Raw genomic sequence first — 18,345 nt, forward strand, 5'->3', positions numbered from 1 at the left:
TGTGTGTGCGTGCGTGCGTGCGTGTGTGTGTGTGTGTGATTCATTTATTTTGAGTAGCTCATTTCGGTTATTTTATATTTTCATTATCAATTATTTATCATTTTTAACAGTATTATTATTATCGTTTATATTATATTTTATATATTATGATTATATAAATTCGTTATTCTTGTGAATTCTTTTTAAATGAATAATGCTTCAAATAATAAATTAAAAAGAAAAATATGCAACAAAATGAAGTTATCCATGTATTACCTGAAACCGCCAGTAGGTGGTGGTAGGACACTGTAATTAAGACATTTATTCAGCAACAAAGCAACTTTTGTATTTATGAATAGGTCAAGGATGAATCGACTCTCACAATTTATTTAAATCCACAGATTCATTCGCAAAAAATAACCCACTCTAGCCTAACATATAAGGACTGAACCGATGTGAACGCTAACAGGTAGGAATAATGATCAAATTCTTGTGGATTAAACATTTTTGTTGACATCAATTGCAGTAGATTTTATTAAGTTACAACAAAAGGTAGGTAATGGTTTTAATTGCGAACTGTACTTATTTTATGTGTGAACATGCTACATGCTAACACCGTCACAGCATTCCAGTCAACTAATTTAGAGCTACTAACCTTAGTCAACAGTCCCCGCCTTCACTTAGTGAAAAATGCGAATTAAAAAGAAAAAATAACATAAATAACATAAATAATTACAAATTAAACCAATGAATATTAAAGTCAGTATAATTAGATCTTACGTTTATTACTGTATGTCACACAGGCTAGTTAGCTAGCGCTAATTAGCAGTTGATGCTAATGCTAACATTGATGCAACTTAATGTTACTGTAATGTAATTAATGTTATATTAACGGTACTGTAACGTTAAACTAATTATTGTTTTACTTAAGGGCTCAATCAAATCTTTAACGTTAACATCAGTCAGATTGATTGCTAATTGAGTGATTCTGTTAATATTACATTTGTTTACCTTAATATTACACTAGATAACTTTAGGAACTATACAGGGAGAGGAATTATTTAGTTTTATATTACAGAAACTTGATATTTATTTTCTATATTTTTGTTAGGCTGTTTGAAATGCCATTCTGCAGGCTGAAATGGCATATTTAACACAATTAACCTCGACTTTACTACAAAAAATACAGTCAGGTTTATTTTGTGTGGATAAATGTAAGTTTACTTTAGTAAAACTATGTTTTTGTCTTATTGGCTAAATGGGCTCATGAAAGTGTTTCACATAGAAATGAATAAATAATAATTAATAATAATAATTCCTTACATTTATATAGCAATTTTTCTGCACACTCAAATTGCTTTACACATTGGGGGTAACATGTTTCCCGAAAGACATTTTGAAATGGAAACAATATTTTTCTTTCCCATTTATATCTTGACCTAGTTTGTTGGCTTCTGAAAAGTTATAAAGAGACAGGCAAATGCACTGAACATTCTTATATTAAGCAATGTGTTAACCTATTCATTAATTAAAATCAATTCACCAGGGCCGGCCCAAGCCTTCAGGGGGCCCTAAGCAGGATTTTATTTGGGGCCCCTTTGGTGCAAACAATATGATAAATTATCATCAATCCTTGATAATTCGCACACTTTAAAACACACATTATTGATTTTGTTCGCTGTAGCTGTGTTGCTTACATCATAAAATATATGTTTTAAGACAATTCCAAATATTATTCTGCAGAAATAACTTCCTATTGATCCAACTTTTTATATGACTATTTGCCAAAAATCTAAATAACACAAAACATTAATATGGGCTGGCAGAAACAAAAGCAGCTGGAAGTAGCCAATAACATACTTATTTTTATTATTATTCAGGCACAAGACAGGCTGCCAAACAGTCAAACATAGTGACAATAAAGATAATTTCTTTTTTAATTGGATATAAATGTTAATACTGAAAAAAAAAAACATATTGTATTTTGTAGTTCAAATAACTTAAAACATCTATTTAAATTAAAATCAAACTAAATCAGGAAGCATTTTCTAGACATACTCGCATATAAATCAAATTAATAAATATGTACAAAAATTTTCAGTTAGTGATTTTTTTTTTGTAAAACAAATTAATCTGCCAATGAGATAAGTAAAATAATCTTATTTAAAACATAAAACAATCTTTTTTTTATTTACCCTAATTGTCAGATTATTGAGCTTTTTTTAATGAAAAATTCACATAATTTTGACTAAAAATCTTTCTAGAAAATGTTTATTGGTTTAAGAATTTTTAGATATTTGGACTACAAAATCACACAAAAACTATAAGAAAGAAAATAATTTTGCAGTGTATTACCAACTCTAAATTGTATAAATCAGAAGCTTATTTTTTTTAATCGCCAAGTTCATGAAAAAGCATTTTGCTGCTGTTCCGGGCACTGCTGCTTCAATCACGATATCAAAGATTCTGCAATATATTGATAGATCACAAGAAAACCAGCCACAATATATCACAATTTTGGTAAATGAAGGGGGGAAATGCATAAAAAATTTATGATGAATTTATTTTATAAACACGCATTTATAGAATTGCAACAATGTAAAACAAGTGCACATCTGTCAAACAAGCTTAAAATGCTGATGTGCAGAGAGCAGTTTATGACTGAAGAGAGCACATCTCTATCACAGCAGCAGAATCTCAATTTAGTGGAATATGCATTTAAGAAAAAAACTGCCAAAATAGTAATTTATTGCAATTTATATACACTTATTACAACTTGACCAACTAATTTTATGTAAACATGGAAACATTTTATGCTTAGCCCTGGTTTATTTATAATAAAAAAAATATGTATTCCCACTATTTTTTCAACTGATCAGAATGCTCTGAGAGGTGAGCACAGACTCCTCTGAGCACGTATGTTTTCAACAGTGGAGAACATTAGTTATTTACTCACATATTTAAGTTTTTTAATTCCCCTAATATTTTTTGCCAAAATACCATCTACAAGATTTTGACAAGGTCTGTAAGAGTGAAATAAACGCAAGGCCTTTCTAATTAAATGTTCATGTCCTATTGATATCTTTATATATTTTGGCGGAGTTAAAAAGTTTGAGCGCATAACCGTACGTTCACACCGAAAGCGGCGAGAGCGTCAAAGTAGCCGGAAGTCATTCATTTTCAATGAGAGCCGGCGGCGATAGGCGTCGATAAGCGGCGAGGAGCAGCGCGGCGCGTCTTCGCCGGCGTGAGCGTCGAGGAGAGTTGAAATGAAGTCAACTTTATGGTAATGAGCTTTGACGCGGTTCGGCGGCAAGCAATCAGAATGAAGAAGTCCACCACTTGATAGCAGTTCAGGGAACACAGACCAGTGAACTTTGGTTCCGACCACAGTTGTTCCCAAGGGTTTGATTATTGCGGTCGCCGGATTTCCTATTATTTACAATGTTTTCTTACAGGAACATGCATCAAATAAGTTACTGGCGAGTTACTGATGTTCATTAATGTTATATAAATTTATCTTTAAAAAGCGGGAATCTCACACGATGTGACAGTACAAAACAGCACTGCTGCTTCAGGATATTTCAGACACATGGACACATATTGGATAAATAGAGCAAAGTCACACGCAACTTGATCTTCCATTGTTGTATGAATTTGATAAGAAGTGCGCAACATTTTCACGCTACAAACATGTTTTATGCAGGAATGTAACTGATATGCTGCAACGGCTCCTTTAAGTACGAGATCAATGTAGCGAGTTTTGACGCTCTCACCGCCGGAGCTGAAGGCAGATAGCGTTGTCGCCAGGGCGGCCAGAGCGACCTTGGACGCTCTCACCGCTTTCGGTGTGAACGTACGGTGATGATACGCCATTACGGGAAGCGCCACCTGGTGGCGGCTGGGTGTACTGTAGCTAAAGCGGTTATCTGCTGCAGTCGGTGTTGAAAACTGATTAATTAAATCAGATCTTTTGTAAATTTAGGTAAATATCTTGGCGCCTGAGTATGTATCGCGGTCAGAAATAACAATATAAATTGGCATATATTTTGTTCCACCACTAATCCACAAATTAACAAACTAAAACGAAAGTCACACAATAATTTCAAGCACTCTTGGGGGCCCCCTGGTGGCCACGGGGCCCTAAGCAGCCGCTTAGTTCGCTTATGCCTTGGGCTGGCTCTGCTTGGGCCGGCTCTGCAATTCACAGTTAAATACTCATTCAAATGATCAAATAATTATATTTAATAAAAAAAATTATGAGAAACAAGATGATGAGAAAAGGATAAACGTTGGTCCATGATGAGACGGATTGGAAAGCAGAAATCCGAATCCTTCAGGCACGACCATTTTAATTTCTCCGCTGGCCAAAAGTTTGTGTAGAGCTGCAGTCTCAGCGGTGAAGGCTGGAAGCTGGCCTCAGTGAAGACTAGTCTGTCCCTGGTTGGTCACTGGAATCAGTCTCATGCTCTCCACTCCCCCATGACCACCAGCACAGCAGCAGCTCAGGATACGGCCTGGTCCTGGATATGGACACCTTGGGATCATCTCGTCGCTGGTCTTGGATCCAATCAGTGACTCCGCATAATCTAAAGACCTCGGAATGAGTATCCCTAGGTGGAAATGGAGAAAAAAAAAGAGAATAATTAGCGTAGCTGCTGTTCATAATAAACAAGATGTAGAAACTTGTGTGGAAACCGGCTAAGTGATGCATTGAGTGTATGCTTTACTAAACAGATAGGTCTTTAATCTAGTTTTGAACTGAGAGTGTGTCTGAGCCTCGGATGTTATCAGGAAGGCTATTTCAGAGTGTAGGAGCCATAAAGGAGAAGGCTCGACCTCCTTTTCTTGACTTTGCTATTCTAGATACTACCAGAAGCCCTGAGTTTTGAGATCTTAAAGAGCGAGTTGGATTGTAGCGAGACAGAAGGTTGGTTAGATAAACAGGAGCTAGATTATTTAGAGCTTTATAGGTGAGAAGTAATATTTTAAATTCTATACAAAACTTAACAGGCAGCCAGTGTAAGGAGGATAAAATTGGGGTGATATGATCATATGTTCTAGACCTGGTAAGAACTCTGGCAGCTGCATTTTGTACTATTTGAAGTTTGTTAATAGAGGATGCTGGGTAGCCAGCAAATAGAGCATTACAGTAATCCAGCCGAGAAGTCATAAAAGCATGGACTAGCTTTTCTGCATCCAATATGGATAGCATACTTCGTAATTTAGCGATATTTCTCAGATGAAAGAAGGCAGTTTTTGTGACGTGGGATATATGATTTTCAAAAGTTAAATTGCTGTCTAATATAACACCCAGATCTTTTATAGTAGAGCTAAAGCTAACTTTGTGTCCCTCTAATTGTAGATTGAGTTGCGAGATCTGCTGTGTACAGGATTTAGGTCCAATAAGTAATAAGTCTGTTTTGTCTGAGTTTAATAGAAGAAAATTGGTGGTCATCCAGTCTTTAACATCTCTAATACACTCAGTTAGCTTAGACAGTTCAGACATCTCATCAGGTTTAGTTGAAATATATAATTGAGTGTCATCTGCATAGCAGTGAAATCTTATCCCATGTCTTCTAATAATGTCTCCCAGTGGTAGCATGTAAATTGTAAACAGCAAAGGGCCTAAAACTGATCCTTGAGGCACCTCATACTTTAATGGGCTGACTTGTGAAGGCTGTCCATTAATATTCACAAACTGGTAACAGTTAGTTAAGTATGACTTAAACCATTGTAGAGCTTGTCCCTGGACACCTGTAGACTTTAAGCGATTTATGAGGATATTGTGGTCAATGGTGTCAAATGCCGCACTAAGATCGAGTAGAACTAATAGCGAGATGCACCCTTGGTCAGCAGCTAAGAGTAAATCATTGGTTATTTTCACTAATGCGGTTTCTGTACTGTGATGAGCCCTGAAACCTGACTGAAACACTTCAAAAATATTGTTCGTCTGCCGAAAGGAGCATAATTGAGTAGAAACAACTTTTTCTAGCATTTTAGACAGAAATGGAAGATTTGAAATAGGCCTATAATTAGCTAAGTTGTTGGGGTCCAGTTGCGGTTTCTTAATAATAGGCTTAATAACAGCTAGCTTGTAAGAGTTTGGAACATGGCCTATAGATAAAGAAGAGTTGTTAATGTTAAGAAGAGGTTCTCCTATAGCAGGTAGCAATTCTTTCAGTAATTTTGTTGGAATTGAGTCCAGCATACACGTAGCTACTTTAGAACTATTTATGATTTTATCTAGCTCTTCCTGTTCTATGATTTTGAAGCACTGTAGGTTATTATGATTCAGTGAAATACTTACAGGATTTGGAATATAAGCCGGTGCAGAAAGTTTAACATCTCCTATTTTCTGTCTAAAGCCTTCTATTTTAAAACTTTCTCCTAGACTAATTGTTCCTGTTAATATAAATAATCAGTGGAGAAATGCATTTAGTTTTGCATTAAATTGGTTCATTTCGACCTGAAACGAGGAGTTTATTGCTGTTTCTGAATCATGTAGCGCTGTGTCTGTTAGATCAGATGATCGCATTCACAACACTGGAACTGAGTGGGTTATTACCTGCTCTTCACACACAAAGTAGGCCTACCTGAAATGTAAAACTAGAAAAGGCTCAATAATACATTGGACAGATCCTTAACACACTGATTTCTTCCCTTTTTACTGCTGTTTTGGATTGGAAGTGTCTGCAGATAGCGGAGTACTGCGCTCTGTCTCAGTGATGCATCAAGCACTTCATTCACACACCGGCTGATGTGACGTGTGCCGCTCTGTAGAATTATCCGACTGAGTTTATTCTTCCTAGGGGAATACTTTTAGAATAGTTTGTAAGCCTGGCTCATTGTGATTAAAGTTGTTGGTTAAATTAATAAAAGTGAAACTGACAGGCACAATATTGATTGTCATTAACAGAAAATAATTTAGCCTCTAAATCATCTAGGTTACTCTGAAAACTGTGAATATTTGACTGTAATTTTATTTATATCAATAGTTTATTTAACAGACCAGTTTGTGTTTTGATTAGGGTCAATAGTGGTTGGCTGTTGCAGAGTTCAAAGAAAAATCTTACTATTAAAAAGAAACATAAGCTGGACCACAACAGATCAGTGTCATTACGAATGCTCAAATAATTAAGCCTGGTTTACAGCAAGCATCATGTTTTCAGTTAGATTGTGTCGTCTGTCATATACAGTAGGCCTATAGGTCTTTTATTTTTACTAAGCAAGATATATTGTTTGAGTTTATCACCATAGAAACTATATTATGCTTAAAAGAAAAACCGGCACAGTATCGGGATCGCATCTGTATTGGTCGACACTCAGAATTTTGGGATCGAAATCAAATCGGTTATAAAAAATGGTATCGGTGCATCCCTATTTTTAATGAGTCATAGTTTTATATGGTAAGAGCAAGGACTCATTTTATTTTATTAATTTACATTTTTAGTAAAATGTCTTTATCAAATGAGTAATTTCTTTTTGAACTTTGTTCATTTAAGAATTGAGCTTAAAGAATCAAAAATGTATCACGGTTAGTACATTAAAAGTGTGAGGTCAATATGATTTTTAATATTTTTAATGGCTCTACATTAACTTTTTTTGATCACCAGCCTCTATGGCTAGTAGTTTTTCAACTTTACTAGACACTCGCCATTTTCACTTTTGTTTTTGGGAAAAAATATTTGCAAAATTACTTGATTTAGATGTGTTGTGTATGACTTTGTTCAATGAGCATGAGCGGTAGTGGTTTCATGGTGTTGCTTTGTAATTAGTTATTATTTTAGGGCTCAACATTAAGGTTGTACCCATTTTTTCTCTAAAAAGTTTATAATTAGAAAAATTCAAAAACCAGCAAAATATATGTTATAATATGCATACACTTTTTATTAAATAAAACTTAAAAAATAATTATTGTCATGTAGCCTGTCTAAAACTATGCAAAGCTGTCTGTCCTAGCTTAAGGTCTCAGATCAGCAGTTAACTTTGCATAAAAGTTAATCTATTAAATCAACATTACTGAAAAGAATGATAATTAAATCATATTAACAAAAAGAAAGCAGGTGAAAAACATACCGTGTGCAATAATGAAAGGATGATCACAAGCACACAGTTAACGTTAGGCCCATTAATAATCTGTTCAAAGATTGTTTAAAGCTAAAGCTGAAACTGCTGCTGCATACATAAAATACCTTCTTTTTAAAAAATCTCGAGCTCTTGAAAATGGTGGATGTGTATCACTTTTTGTGAAGTCTATTTCAGAACCGATAGCAGCATTGTGTTTCCAGTCAAGGTTGCTTCACGCAAGGAAATGGGATCGTGCACGCTTTTAAAAACTTGTGCGCATCACATAACATTCTGTATTCATCTGCTTTCTTTTGCTTGCGTGAACAGTTGTTTTTGTCAGTCGGGCTGCTTCTCATTTCTAGAGGTTCATCCTTATTGTCGAACCCTACTTTTAAAAAAAATACAATTTAAAAATGATTTTCGACCAGCCAAAGTGGATAGTGGGAGTGGCTGTCTAATCCGCCACAGCCGAAGTCTACCTGCGGTTGGTGGGTGTTAATGTCAAGCCCTGGTGTTAACCCATTAATCTGTTTATAGTGTATTTAGGCTACATACACACTGTAATATTTCAGTACACCATGGCAAACGGGCTTGCTCAGAGAAAACTATTATCGCTACTGTAAGAGTTGAAATATTGCAAATATTTTGATATCTTTGACAATTCAAAACATGAGCTGAAAACAGAGACTGGTGACTTAACAAACCAGCAGGTGGGTATGCGGAAAAACTAGTTCCTGCTGCATTTGCATCTGAGTCTGCTGAAACTCGGCTTCATCCACCCCATCTCACATATGGTCATTTCAATGTTTGAATGTTCTAGATTAACCAAACTGACTTTAACTATCATGTTTGATATCATTTGAAATGTCTCAGTGCAATTGGTACAATGGTCTCATTCTCTCAGAAACAGACATAATCAAAACAATAAATATATAACTTCAGGCATCTTTTGAACCACTGTGAAGGCTGTGACTTTCCACTAAGTGTGAATGCCTTTTGTTATTCACACCCCCTTCCTTGAAGGAATTCTTGGATTATTTAAGGTAAGGTTTGAGAAAGACTCAGGGCGATTCTGCTTAACCAGATCAGCCCATAACATGGCTTGCTCCATGTTATGTATATTTTTGAAGTCAGGAATGCATCTTTTTCATCTTGGATTTGTCTTTGATAATTTGATGTTTTGTATTGATCTTTTATGAATTGACTGATTGAATTGGCATAATACACTTACCTGACTAATAAATTGTTATGTTTTGAATTATTCAAACAGAGTTCGTGTTATTATCTTTAGTAGATTGTGGTAATTTCATAGCACCACAAGCCCCTGTTTAGGTTAGTAGCGGACTAGAACACGGTAGACGGAGCATTGCGACACGCTATACGATGTCTCTAGAGCTCCGACTAACAAATTGGCATTTATTCATGTATACTTAGGCTGTAAAAGGATATCTAAGGGGATAGTCCTTCACCCGATAAACTTATAATACTATTTAGATAGTATAGTGATTATTCAAAGTTACTACTAGTTTGAGTACGACTGGTCTGCTTAATTCTATAGTAATGATCATTATATGACTAAATAGCTCTGTTTGATTTAGGAGGTAGCAGACCTATGGGGACCGCATAAAAAATATCCTAATCTGAGTAAGTAGGGTTCTGCCTTTTTAGGATAGCGGTCAATCGCCACTGTTTAGTGACCAAGACCGACATGCTTGTGCTTAAGAAATTGTATACTCGGCCGATACAAGATTTAGGATGTTATAGGAATCCCAATGAACGAGAATAACATAAAATGATGAACCGAAGAGAATATTCAATCATAATCTAAATGAATGTGAACGGAAACAAAATAACCTTCTCAATGTTTTATAATTGGAGTCAGATAAAACGAGGATAAATATATTAATATTCTAAACCACCTCATACTAAAATTGGAGTCAGATATGAGTTAAGTTTAATATAAATCAACATTGTGCACTGGAAAGACCGAACATGCAGTGAACCTTCATCCACCAGTGGATACCGTCATTGGACCAACTGGCTGGACCCTACACTACTCATGAAGACCGGTATAGCTATTAACATGACATATGCATATAATAGGGTACAGTACATGTCAAAAGCATCAGTGCAATATCAGACACCACCCGTGAGAACAGCACAGCGGTCTGTGTATGCTTTGGTCACTTAGTTATGTTATAAAATCTATTTTCTTGTGATAACGGGATTTCGTTGAGACATTTTCCTCACGCATGCATATATATATATATTTTTTTTTTTTTGCTTTTTAGTTTGATTTGTATTGATTTTAAATGCAATAACTCTGTTTGTATAAAACATGTAGTAACGTTGCTTATAATTGGTGGGTGCGACTAAATTTTGTCTGATGCGCCTACATTTTTTAATTTAGGAGCACCGGTGCTACCAAACAAAAAGGTTAATTTTGAGCCTTGAACAGTAACAGAGGAGGCTTTTATGTTTGGAAGGCCATTTTTGCAATTGATTTTTCACAGTTTTTTTTTACCACAGTTCTAGTACATGGCCATATAGTCTGACATAGTGTCATTGTGTTCTCTGTCTTGTCCCAGAATCCTTTACCAACGTTGCGTCTTGGCAAGTCATCTGATGTGCGTCAAGGTTAATTTGTGGTTGCCATGGGGAGCCCCTTTTCTCTTAAAAACACCATCACATCTGGAATCGTCAGCTCTGCTCAGAGAGGCAGTAAAGAACTGGGTCTCTCCAACTCCAACATGGACTACATCCAGACGGACGCTACCATAGATGTAAGAGCACTGGAAACTGGGTGGTGTTGCATGCAAAAAAATGTATGTCATCATTTAATGAATTGCATTCCATCACTCAATCACAATTCTGCTTTACAGTTTGGAAATTCAGGAGGGCCTCTCATAAACCTGGTGAGTCGCTGACATTTACTCTAAAAACTGCTTCTGCCTTTTGGTTTAAAGGGTCCAAAAACACCAAAACACATTTTTGAGTAGTTGACAGTCAAATATATGTCCCACGCTGCTAAAAACACTATTAGGATACATATATTTCACAATAAAAGTGAAAATTGGTTGTTTTTGCGTTATTTCGAACAAATTCGTTCTTCCGGTTTGAAAAAGAAATTTTGAAGCTACGTCAAGGCCACGAGCTCCTTGTGTAAATTCCAGCATGGAGACTGGCTGTCTGTACCGGCGGGTACAATGTGACGTCTTTGAGCTTTTATCATTAATTCAAGAGAAAGACGAACTAATCAGCGCACTCTATTGTGAATGAGGTGCAGCTTTATTAATATGCATGATAGCTTCAAAAACTACCTGTTACAGTATTCCAATAGACGCCACGTTGTGTTGCTAACTGTAAATAAAACAAGTGGAAGAAGAAGAATTGTTCGGAGACATGGGTCGTCAGTGTTGTTTATAAATGTGCCACAACAAAGATTTTGTTTTCATTTTCCCGCAATGAGATAGGAGCCACATTTGTGGACTACAGTGGTCTTTTAACACGCAGAAAAAAATGTTTTAAGGAAATTTGTAAGGAACATTTTTACCCGAGAGCTTTTCGCATCTGGAAATGGTGAAATCTGGATTTGCCCATCGTCTTCTTTTAAAAAAAGAAGCAGTTCCAGTTCGCGTTGATTGTCCTGTCTCTATGGATTTGGTAAGTAAGCAATCGGTGTTCCTTGTTTGTTTATTCAGATGACAAAGGTAGTATCGTCAGCAGTACTCTTTCAATATCACTACAGTATTATGGACTGAAAGATCTGCTGTAAATGCTGCTCTCCTAATGTAAACATGTAAACACCTTAATCAAACTATTACCATCTTGTAGGATTTTCGCCACATTTTGTAACGGGATAATCTCTACACACACGGCTGCTTGACACTATTCTCTGCGGAGGTTTTTTTTTTTTTCCCATATGGCGGCGGGATCCAAAATTCCATTAAAACTACACTCTTCTAGAAGTTCCTCACATCCAATATCTCGTTTGTCATGGAGGTCACGCATGAAATGTTCTTGAATGAAAATGAAAGTGCCAAACTGCAGTTAAAGTCGACAAATTAAGAATGAAACTCCCCAAAATTACATGAGACTTATTATGAGACTAAATTACGGAGGAAACGTGGATAGCGTGGTGACACAATGACGTTAATCGTATTATGTGCTTCAACATGTAAAACGGGATCATGAAAGGAACATTCAAAAAGCAACTCATGCAAACACCTTAATCATATTGTTGTTTTAATCAGATTAAGGCAAATAGTTAGATTACTGATGTCCACAAAATCATTGCTTTATCTGTTAAACCGACAAGTGAAACACAAACTACTCTCCTGTCTTCATTTGGAATAAAACTTCCAATTAACTCAACACAAGCAAAGACAATTGTAGGCATAATAGTAGGAGTATTAGAGTAGGAGTATTTATAGCCACAGACATGCAACCTTTTTCAGGGGTAGAAAACTCTGGTTTTAGGCATTTAATTAGTGTGCTAGAACCACACTACGAAATCCCAAGTAGAACGTATCTCACAGCTACGGTGGTACCCTCCTTGTACAATAATGTGAAGGAGAAAGTTATTAGTGCACATTTAGTAGTTGACTACAGATTGCTGAACCTTCAGAGCAACACAGAGCTTCATGACTGCCATTTTAAGAACGTGAATTGTTTTCAAATGTTCATCAATATTGTATTGTACTGGCCATACTCTAGCCTTATGTAATAAACTGATGTATCATGTTTGTACTCTTCAGGATGGTGAGGTCATCGACATTAATACCATGAAAGTGACAGCAGGGATTTCCTTCGCTATTCCCTCAGACAGAGTCCGACTCTTCCTTGACCGATCTGCAGACAAACAGAGTAAGAATGACCTCACAGCTGCTTGCTTTTGTCTGTGACAGCATTTTTTTTCACTGACAGATGGTTATTGGGTCTTTTTTTCAGAGTCTTGGTTTGGAGAATCGGGATGGAAAAGGCGTTACATTGGAGTGATGATGTTGACTTTGACCCCCAGGTGCCAAACACTTTTATTACAATTTTACAGGAGAGCAAAATTCATACATTATGGAATCTACAGATTTTTGTTATATGCCACTAGATTTGGCTCTTAGAAATTCAAGTGCTGGAATACCTGGAAAATTGGCTTGTTCTGTTGAAAAGTGCTTAATTTATCAAGGAGAATTTGTATGCAATTTTCACGCCCGAAAAATAAAAATGTTTGTGAATTTTTGTGACAATTTAATGCAAAAATACCCGCACAATCTACCGTGATTCCGACGCAGTGATTTAAATGATATGAGAAGTGGCCAATCACAGTCAACCTTGTTTAGTTTTACCTGAAATGTAAGGGCGGGACAAAGGCCTTTCTGTGTTGCAGTGACAGAAAAAAACAACTTAAAAACAAATGTTTTATTGGAATAATGCTTTTCAGATGTTTTTACTATGTTATCAGCAAGAGTAATTAAACCGCAGACATTGAAGTGTTTTTGGTTGAAGCAAATGTAATATTGATTGTTTTGCTGATCTGTCTATTAAACTATCAATTAATCAATCTATCTATCTATGAATCTATCTATCTTTCTTATCTATTTATCAATCAATCCTTAAACCGTAAACTTTGCACTGAAGTGAGTCTTTTATTATCTTTAAATTCTCTTTTTCCCCTCCTCAGTATAATCGAAGAGCTAAGGATGCGAGACCCGTCCTTCCATGATGTTTTTCATGGAGTTCTCATCCACCGTGTGATTGTAGGATCTCCAGCCAACAGGTGTGCTGCTCTCTGAACATGATGTTATCAGCTGTTGATTAAGGCACCCTATTGATGATGTCATTTCCTGTTTTCTGTTTTGCAGAGCCGGAATGAAGCCAGGAGATGTTATTATTGAGATCAATGGGGTAAAGGTGAACACGTCGGAGGAGATATATAATGCTGTGAGGACCAGCGAAAGCTTAAATGTGGTGGTCCGCCGGGGGGCCGACCTGCTCATGCTGCACATGACCCCAGAGTCCACAGAGTGACATCAAGTCAAGTATTTAGTAAGATTAAGAAATGGTGAGTAATGAGAAGCTGTCATAGTTGGAGATGTTGTAGGAAAGGAATCATCTAAAGAGTTTTAGCAAACGCTGGACATTCGTGTAGTAAACGTGTTTCTGGAAGCGTATGAAATAATGTGGATGATTCAGACTTCTGTACACTGGATAAACCTCAGTGTGTCTGCACAAACTACACTATCAGTATTGATTTGAAGGAATATCACTGAATATTTTGTTTAGGATTGTCATGATGGCAACAAACACTCAAAGACCTTAATAAAACTGGGTGCTCTTATTGTGAAAATGCTGATGTTTTGTATTGAGTCTCACATTCTCATGTTACGACGTTTGTATTTTAATACATTTTTCTGAACAGCTCTGATTTCACAATAAACCATTGGAATATTTATGGATGATTTGCTGATGTCGCAGTGACTGATATGTTTAGGTTTTGGGTCAGCGCTGTACAGCATTCTGAAAAAGTGTATTTCTAAAAGTGCGCCGTAATGACGCCAGTGTCAACTGCAGTGTGTTGGAAAGGACTGGATGCTGTTCAAACCTCATGCCAAATTGTTGTCACCCCATACAAAACCATTTTAAATCCACACAATCTGACAACACTGGGGCTAGATCACAATATAAGCCACAACACAAGTGAGTTCAATAAAATATATCTTTATTACAGACATGTACAAAAATCAAATATACAAAACATTCTGCTAATGTGACTCAGAACTCCAGCATGGACCAGTCGTGGTAAGGCATCTCTTCTAGAGGAATTCTGCACTCTGGATTCTCATGCAGACAAGCCCTCATCATATCACAGCATTCTGTGTAGAAGAAATGGAGAGGTGAGGTTATTGTTATTATTATTATTATTATACCGTTTTTGCTTAATTGTTCCTTGATGAACATCTCACCTTGAGAGAGGGTAAATTTGGACCAGTCATGTTGAAGGTAGTACAGGTCATACGCTGATGGGAATTCTCCATGGAGCATTGTGAACAGAAGAACCCCAAGAGAATAGACCGTCGCTGGTTTGGCCCAGTAGCATCCTTTTTCATAAAACTCTGGCGGGATGTACGCTTCTGTGCCTGAAGGAGAGACGTTTAGTTTAGCATCATGTTGAATATATATACCAGATGGGCTTCAGCTGTGCTAATTAACCAGCTTTCAATACGTATATTAAAAATGCTTATGCACATTCATAACTAGTGTTGTCAAAAGTATCAACTACCAATCGATACCGACACTCATCACAGTCATATTTGCTGAGCATGTGAACACCAATGGCCAATCAGTGGTGTTTAACAGCGCTCAAATTGACTTGTTAAATGTCAGAATCGATTGGTACCGAAGTCGATACTTTTGACCACACTATTCAAAACACCTACCAGAGAAGATACTGTAGGCTGATTCCATCATGAAGTCTCCACACCCGAAGTCGATCAGCTTGACTTCCAGTGTGTCGGGGTTCACCAGCAGGTTTTGAAGCTTAATGTCCCGGTGGAACACCCCGCGGTAACAGCACACGTTGGCCGCATAAACAGCTTGCCTCATGATGGTATGTGCTGTTTTCTCACTGAGGACTCCTCCGCTGACTTCAAGGAATGCCTCCAGGTCCATGCTTGGACTAGGCCGCTCCATCACCATGACATAATGGTTTTCAAAGACCTGCCAGTCCAGGAGCTTAATAATGTTCGCACACCTGGAGCCACCGCTGGCCATGTTTGCCAAGGTGATCTCTAGAGGAAGTGGCTGGTCACATGACTGAAAACAAAATAATAATGTTGGTTTTCAAACAAGGGTTTCTGACCACAGCCTGTGGTCTATAATAAATATAAGACTTTATAAACTGAACACAGCGAACAGAAAGTGTAGTCTACTCACAGAGCTGACATCTTGCATATTTGGGGTCTTCTGGACAAATTTAACTGCCACCTGTTTAAAGGAACAAGCCAACAATTAACATGTGCACGGAGATCATTTCATTCAGTCATAAATCCTGAACAGAGGATTCATTCGTCAGCAGAAATGTCCAAACAATGAAAGCTCTGATGATGTTCTTTAAACAGGGAACTTCATCAGAGGATTTGAGTCTACAAAAATGAATACCTGCAGACCATCCTGTATGCGAATCCCCTCATACACGGAGCCGAAACCTCCTTCACCAAGCTGCTTTCCGAGTTTGTAGCGGCAGCTGATGTCATCTGTTAAAAATGAAGAAAATGTCATTAAATTATAAACCAAATAAAAACACAAACAGTTGAAGTCAGAATTATTGTCAGATTTCAGAACATGATAGTTTTAATAACTCATTTCTAATAACTGATGTCTTTTATCTTTGTCGTGATGACAGTACATCATATTTACTGGATATTTTCAAGATACCAGTGTTCAGCTTAAAGTTCTGAATACTTAAACTTTATTGCTCTGCATTATTTGGGAAATATTTAAAAAATATGAATAAAAAAATCACAGAAGAGCGAATAATTTTGACTTCAACTGTATAATTTTACAAAGTTTGATGAGCCTAAACAAATGTTCTGAACTCCAGCAATAAACTTACTATTGTCCAAGCAGGTCCCATCATCTGCTGTAGACTTCACAGCAGAGTCCTCTTGTGAGACCTGATCCGGTAAAGGGTTCGAGTTTTCATCCAGGGCAGAGTCACAGATGTCATCTGTTATGAGCTGCTGGCTCACTGGAAGTTCATTGTCCTCATCGGATGGTGAACTTGGAGGACTATCAAGCTCTTGCTCCAGGCTGTCCTCGCTGAGGGAGGATTCATTGTCTGCTGGGAAGTGAAGCTCTGCAGAGTCGTTCTCAATGACCACTGCAGAGTCAAAGCTGTTCACTTCAGGTTTAGAGTCCAAGTCTTCGTCTGCTGGAGCATCAAGAGCTGGAGGTTGGAGAACTTCCAGCTCCAGGTTGCTCACAGCAGTGCAGAAGAATTTAGAGCTACTGATGGGCTCTGCGTGAAGTTCGTGGATCTCCTGCACACATAGCTGATCTAAAGAGAGGAAGGAACATCATTAATATGACTCTACAACTCTTTTTGACAAGATATTTGAACAGTTCATTTGCAGAAACATTACTCAATGTGTTTTTATTGATGATCTTCAAGGTTTTTCTGCATTGAATTAGCAAACAAGTAAACTATATATCTAAAGGCAAAGCTCACTGAAATAAAAAAATCCTAATACAAATAATTCTTATTTTTTCTGTTTTTTACACAAAACTACAAATTCTGAAGAAAATTCCTGAAATCAGCAGCCATTAACCTTCATTGTAGGAACACAAAATACTGTGGAAGTCAATGGCTGAAAGCACCTCAAACAGGTTTAAGGAGTAAATTATGACAGAATTGTCTTATGTGAACTGTGGCTTTAAGAAACTATCTTTCTAAAATGTCTTCCAGTTAATGTTCATTTCTGATCTTTAAACACTTATGTGATGTGTTTGGTGTGTTTAATATGCTTTAGTAATTAAAAGTGCTCATAAATCTATTTTACCAACAACAGTAGCTCTTCTTCTGGAGAAACAGGCGAAGAAGATGGGAGACAATTTGAGTTTCCTCTTTTTCTGTCTCCCTGCCTGTTTTCCTGCAGCGACGGCCGGGTCATCGGTCATCAGATGACGGTGATTCTCTGTCGTGCTGCCGGTGGGTTCGAGTGGCTCACACGGTTGTTCGTTCGCACACTTAACACCAAACGCTTTCTTCAGACGGTTAATCAGTTTTGAAAATGCCATTTTATCACTGTACTGTTGAATCGCAGAAAGTATACTGAACTACTAGACATCCAAAGAAGCTAATGAGAGTTTCTGCTACGTCAAAAAGCTTTATACTGTCACCGATGATGTCAGAGTTCCACAATTCCATTTGGTATTACGTAGAGACTTTTTAAAACACAACAAACTTCTAATGAAAGCCCGCGCTAGACTGACTGGCTCATTCGCCTTAATGTGCTCACACAGCCACCTGCTTATACACATTTTTTCCAATTATTAATTAAATTAATTTTGCACTTAGGCCTATGTATTTTTTCTGTCATGCACAACTTTTTCTGCGTTTTACTTTTATTACAATTATTGCCATGTTTATATATATTTATACGTGTGTGTGTGTGTGTGTGTGTGTGCGTGCGTGCGTGCGTGTGTGTGTGTGTGTGTGTGTGTGTGTGTATGATTCATTTATTTTGAGTAGCTCATTTCGGTTATTTTATATTTTCATTATCAATTATTTATCATTTTTAA

General features: G+C 37.0%; 2 protein-coding genes across 2 annotated transcripts; one reads left to right on the forward strand and one right to left on the reverse strand.

The window, feature by feature from the left end:
* The first annotated feature begins 330 nt into the window (after positions 1–330).
* On the forward strand, positions 331–14,497 carry si:dkey-84o3.7. The gene is made up of 7 exons (XM_017352947.4): positions 331–448; positions 10,638–10,832; positions 10,932–10,964; positions 12,807–12,915; positions 13,000–13,069; positions 13,727–13,822; positions 13,908–14,497. Exons 2-7 carry the CDS (start codon positions 10,704–10,706, stop codon positions 14,071–14,073), a joined length of 603 nt encoding a protein of 200 aa, XP_017208436.1. The 5' UTR covers positions 331–448; positions 10,638–10,703; the 3' UTR covers positions 14,074–14,497.
* Positions 14,498–14,715: 218 nt separating this feature from the next.
* LOC141379959 (serine/threonine-protein kinase pim-2-like) lies at positions 14,716–18,253 on the reverse strand. Its single transcript, XM_073935723.1, has 7 exons — positions 17,604–18,253; positions 16,658–17,101; positions 16,204–16,298; positions 15,979–16,029; positions 15,483–15,858; positions 15,009–15,182; positions 14,716–14,918 (listed from the first exon to the last, which is right to left on the reverse strand). The coding sequence occupies exons 1-7, from the start codon at positions 17,839–17,841 to the stop codon at positions 14,818–14,820; spliced, it is 1,479 nt and encodes a 492-aa protein (XP_073791824.1). The 5' UTR covers positions 17,842–18,253; the 3' UTR covers positions 14,716–14,817.
* Between the last annotated feature and the right edge of the window lie 92 nt (positions 18,254–18,345).

This window comes from Danio rerio, chromosome 21, assembly GCF_049306965.1.
Source record: "Danio rerio strain Tuebingen ecotype United States chromosome 21, GRCz12tu, whole genome shotgun sequence".
Taxonomy (NCBI): Eukaryota; Metazoa; Chordata; class Actinopteri; order Cypriniformes; family Danionidae; genus Danio; species Danio rerio.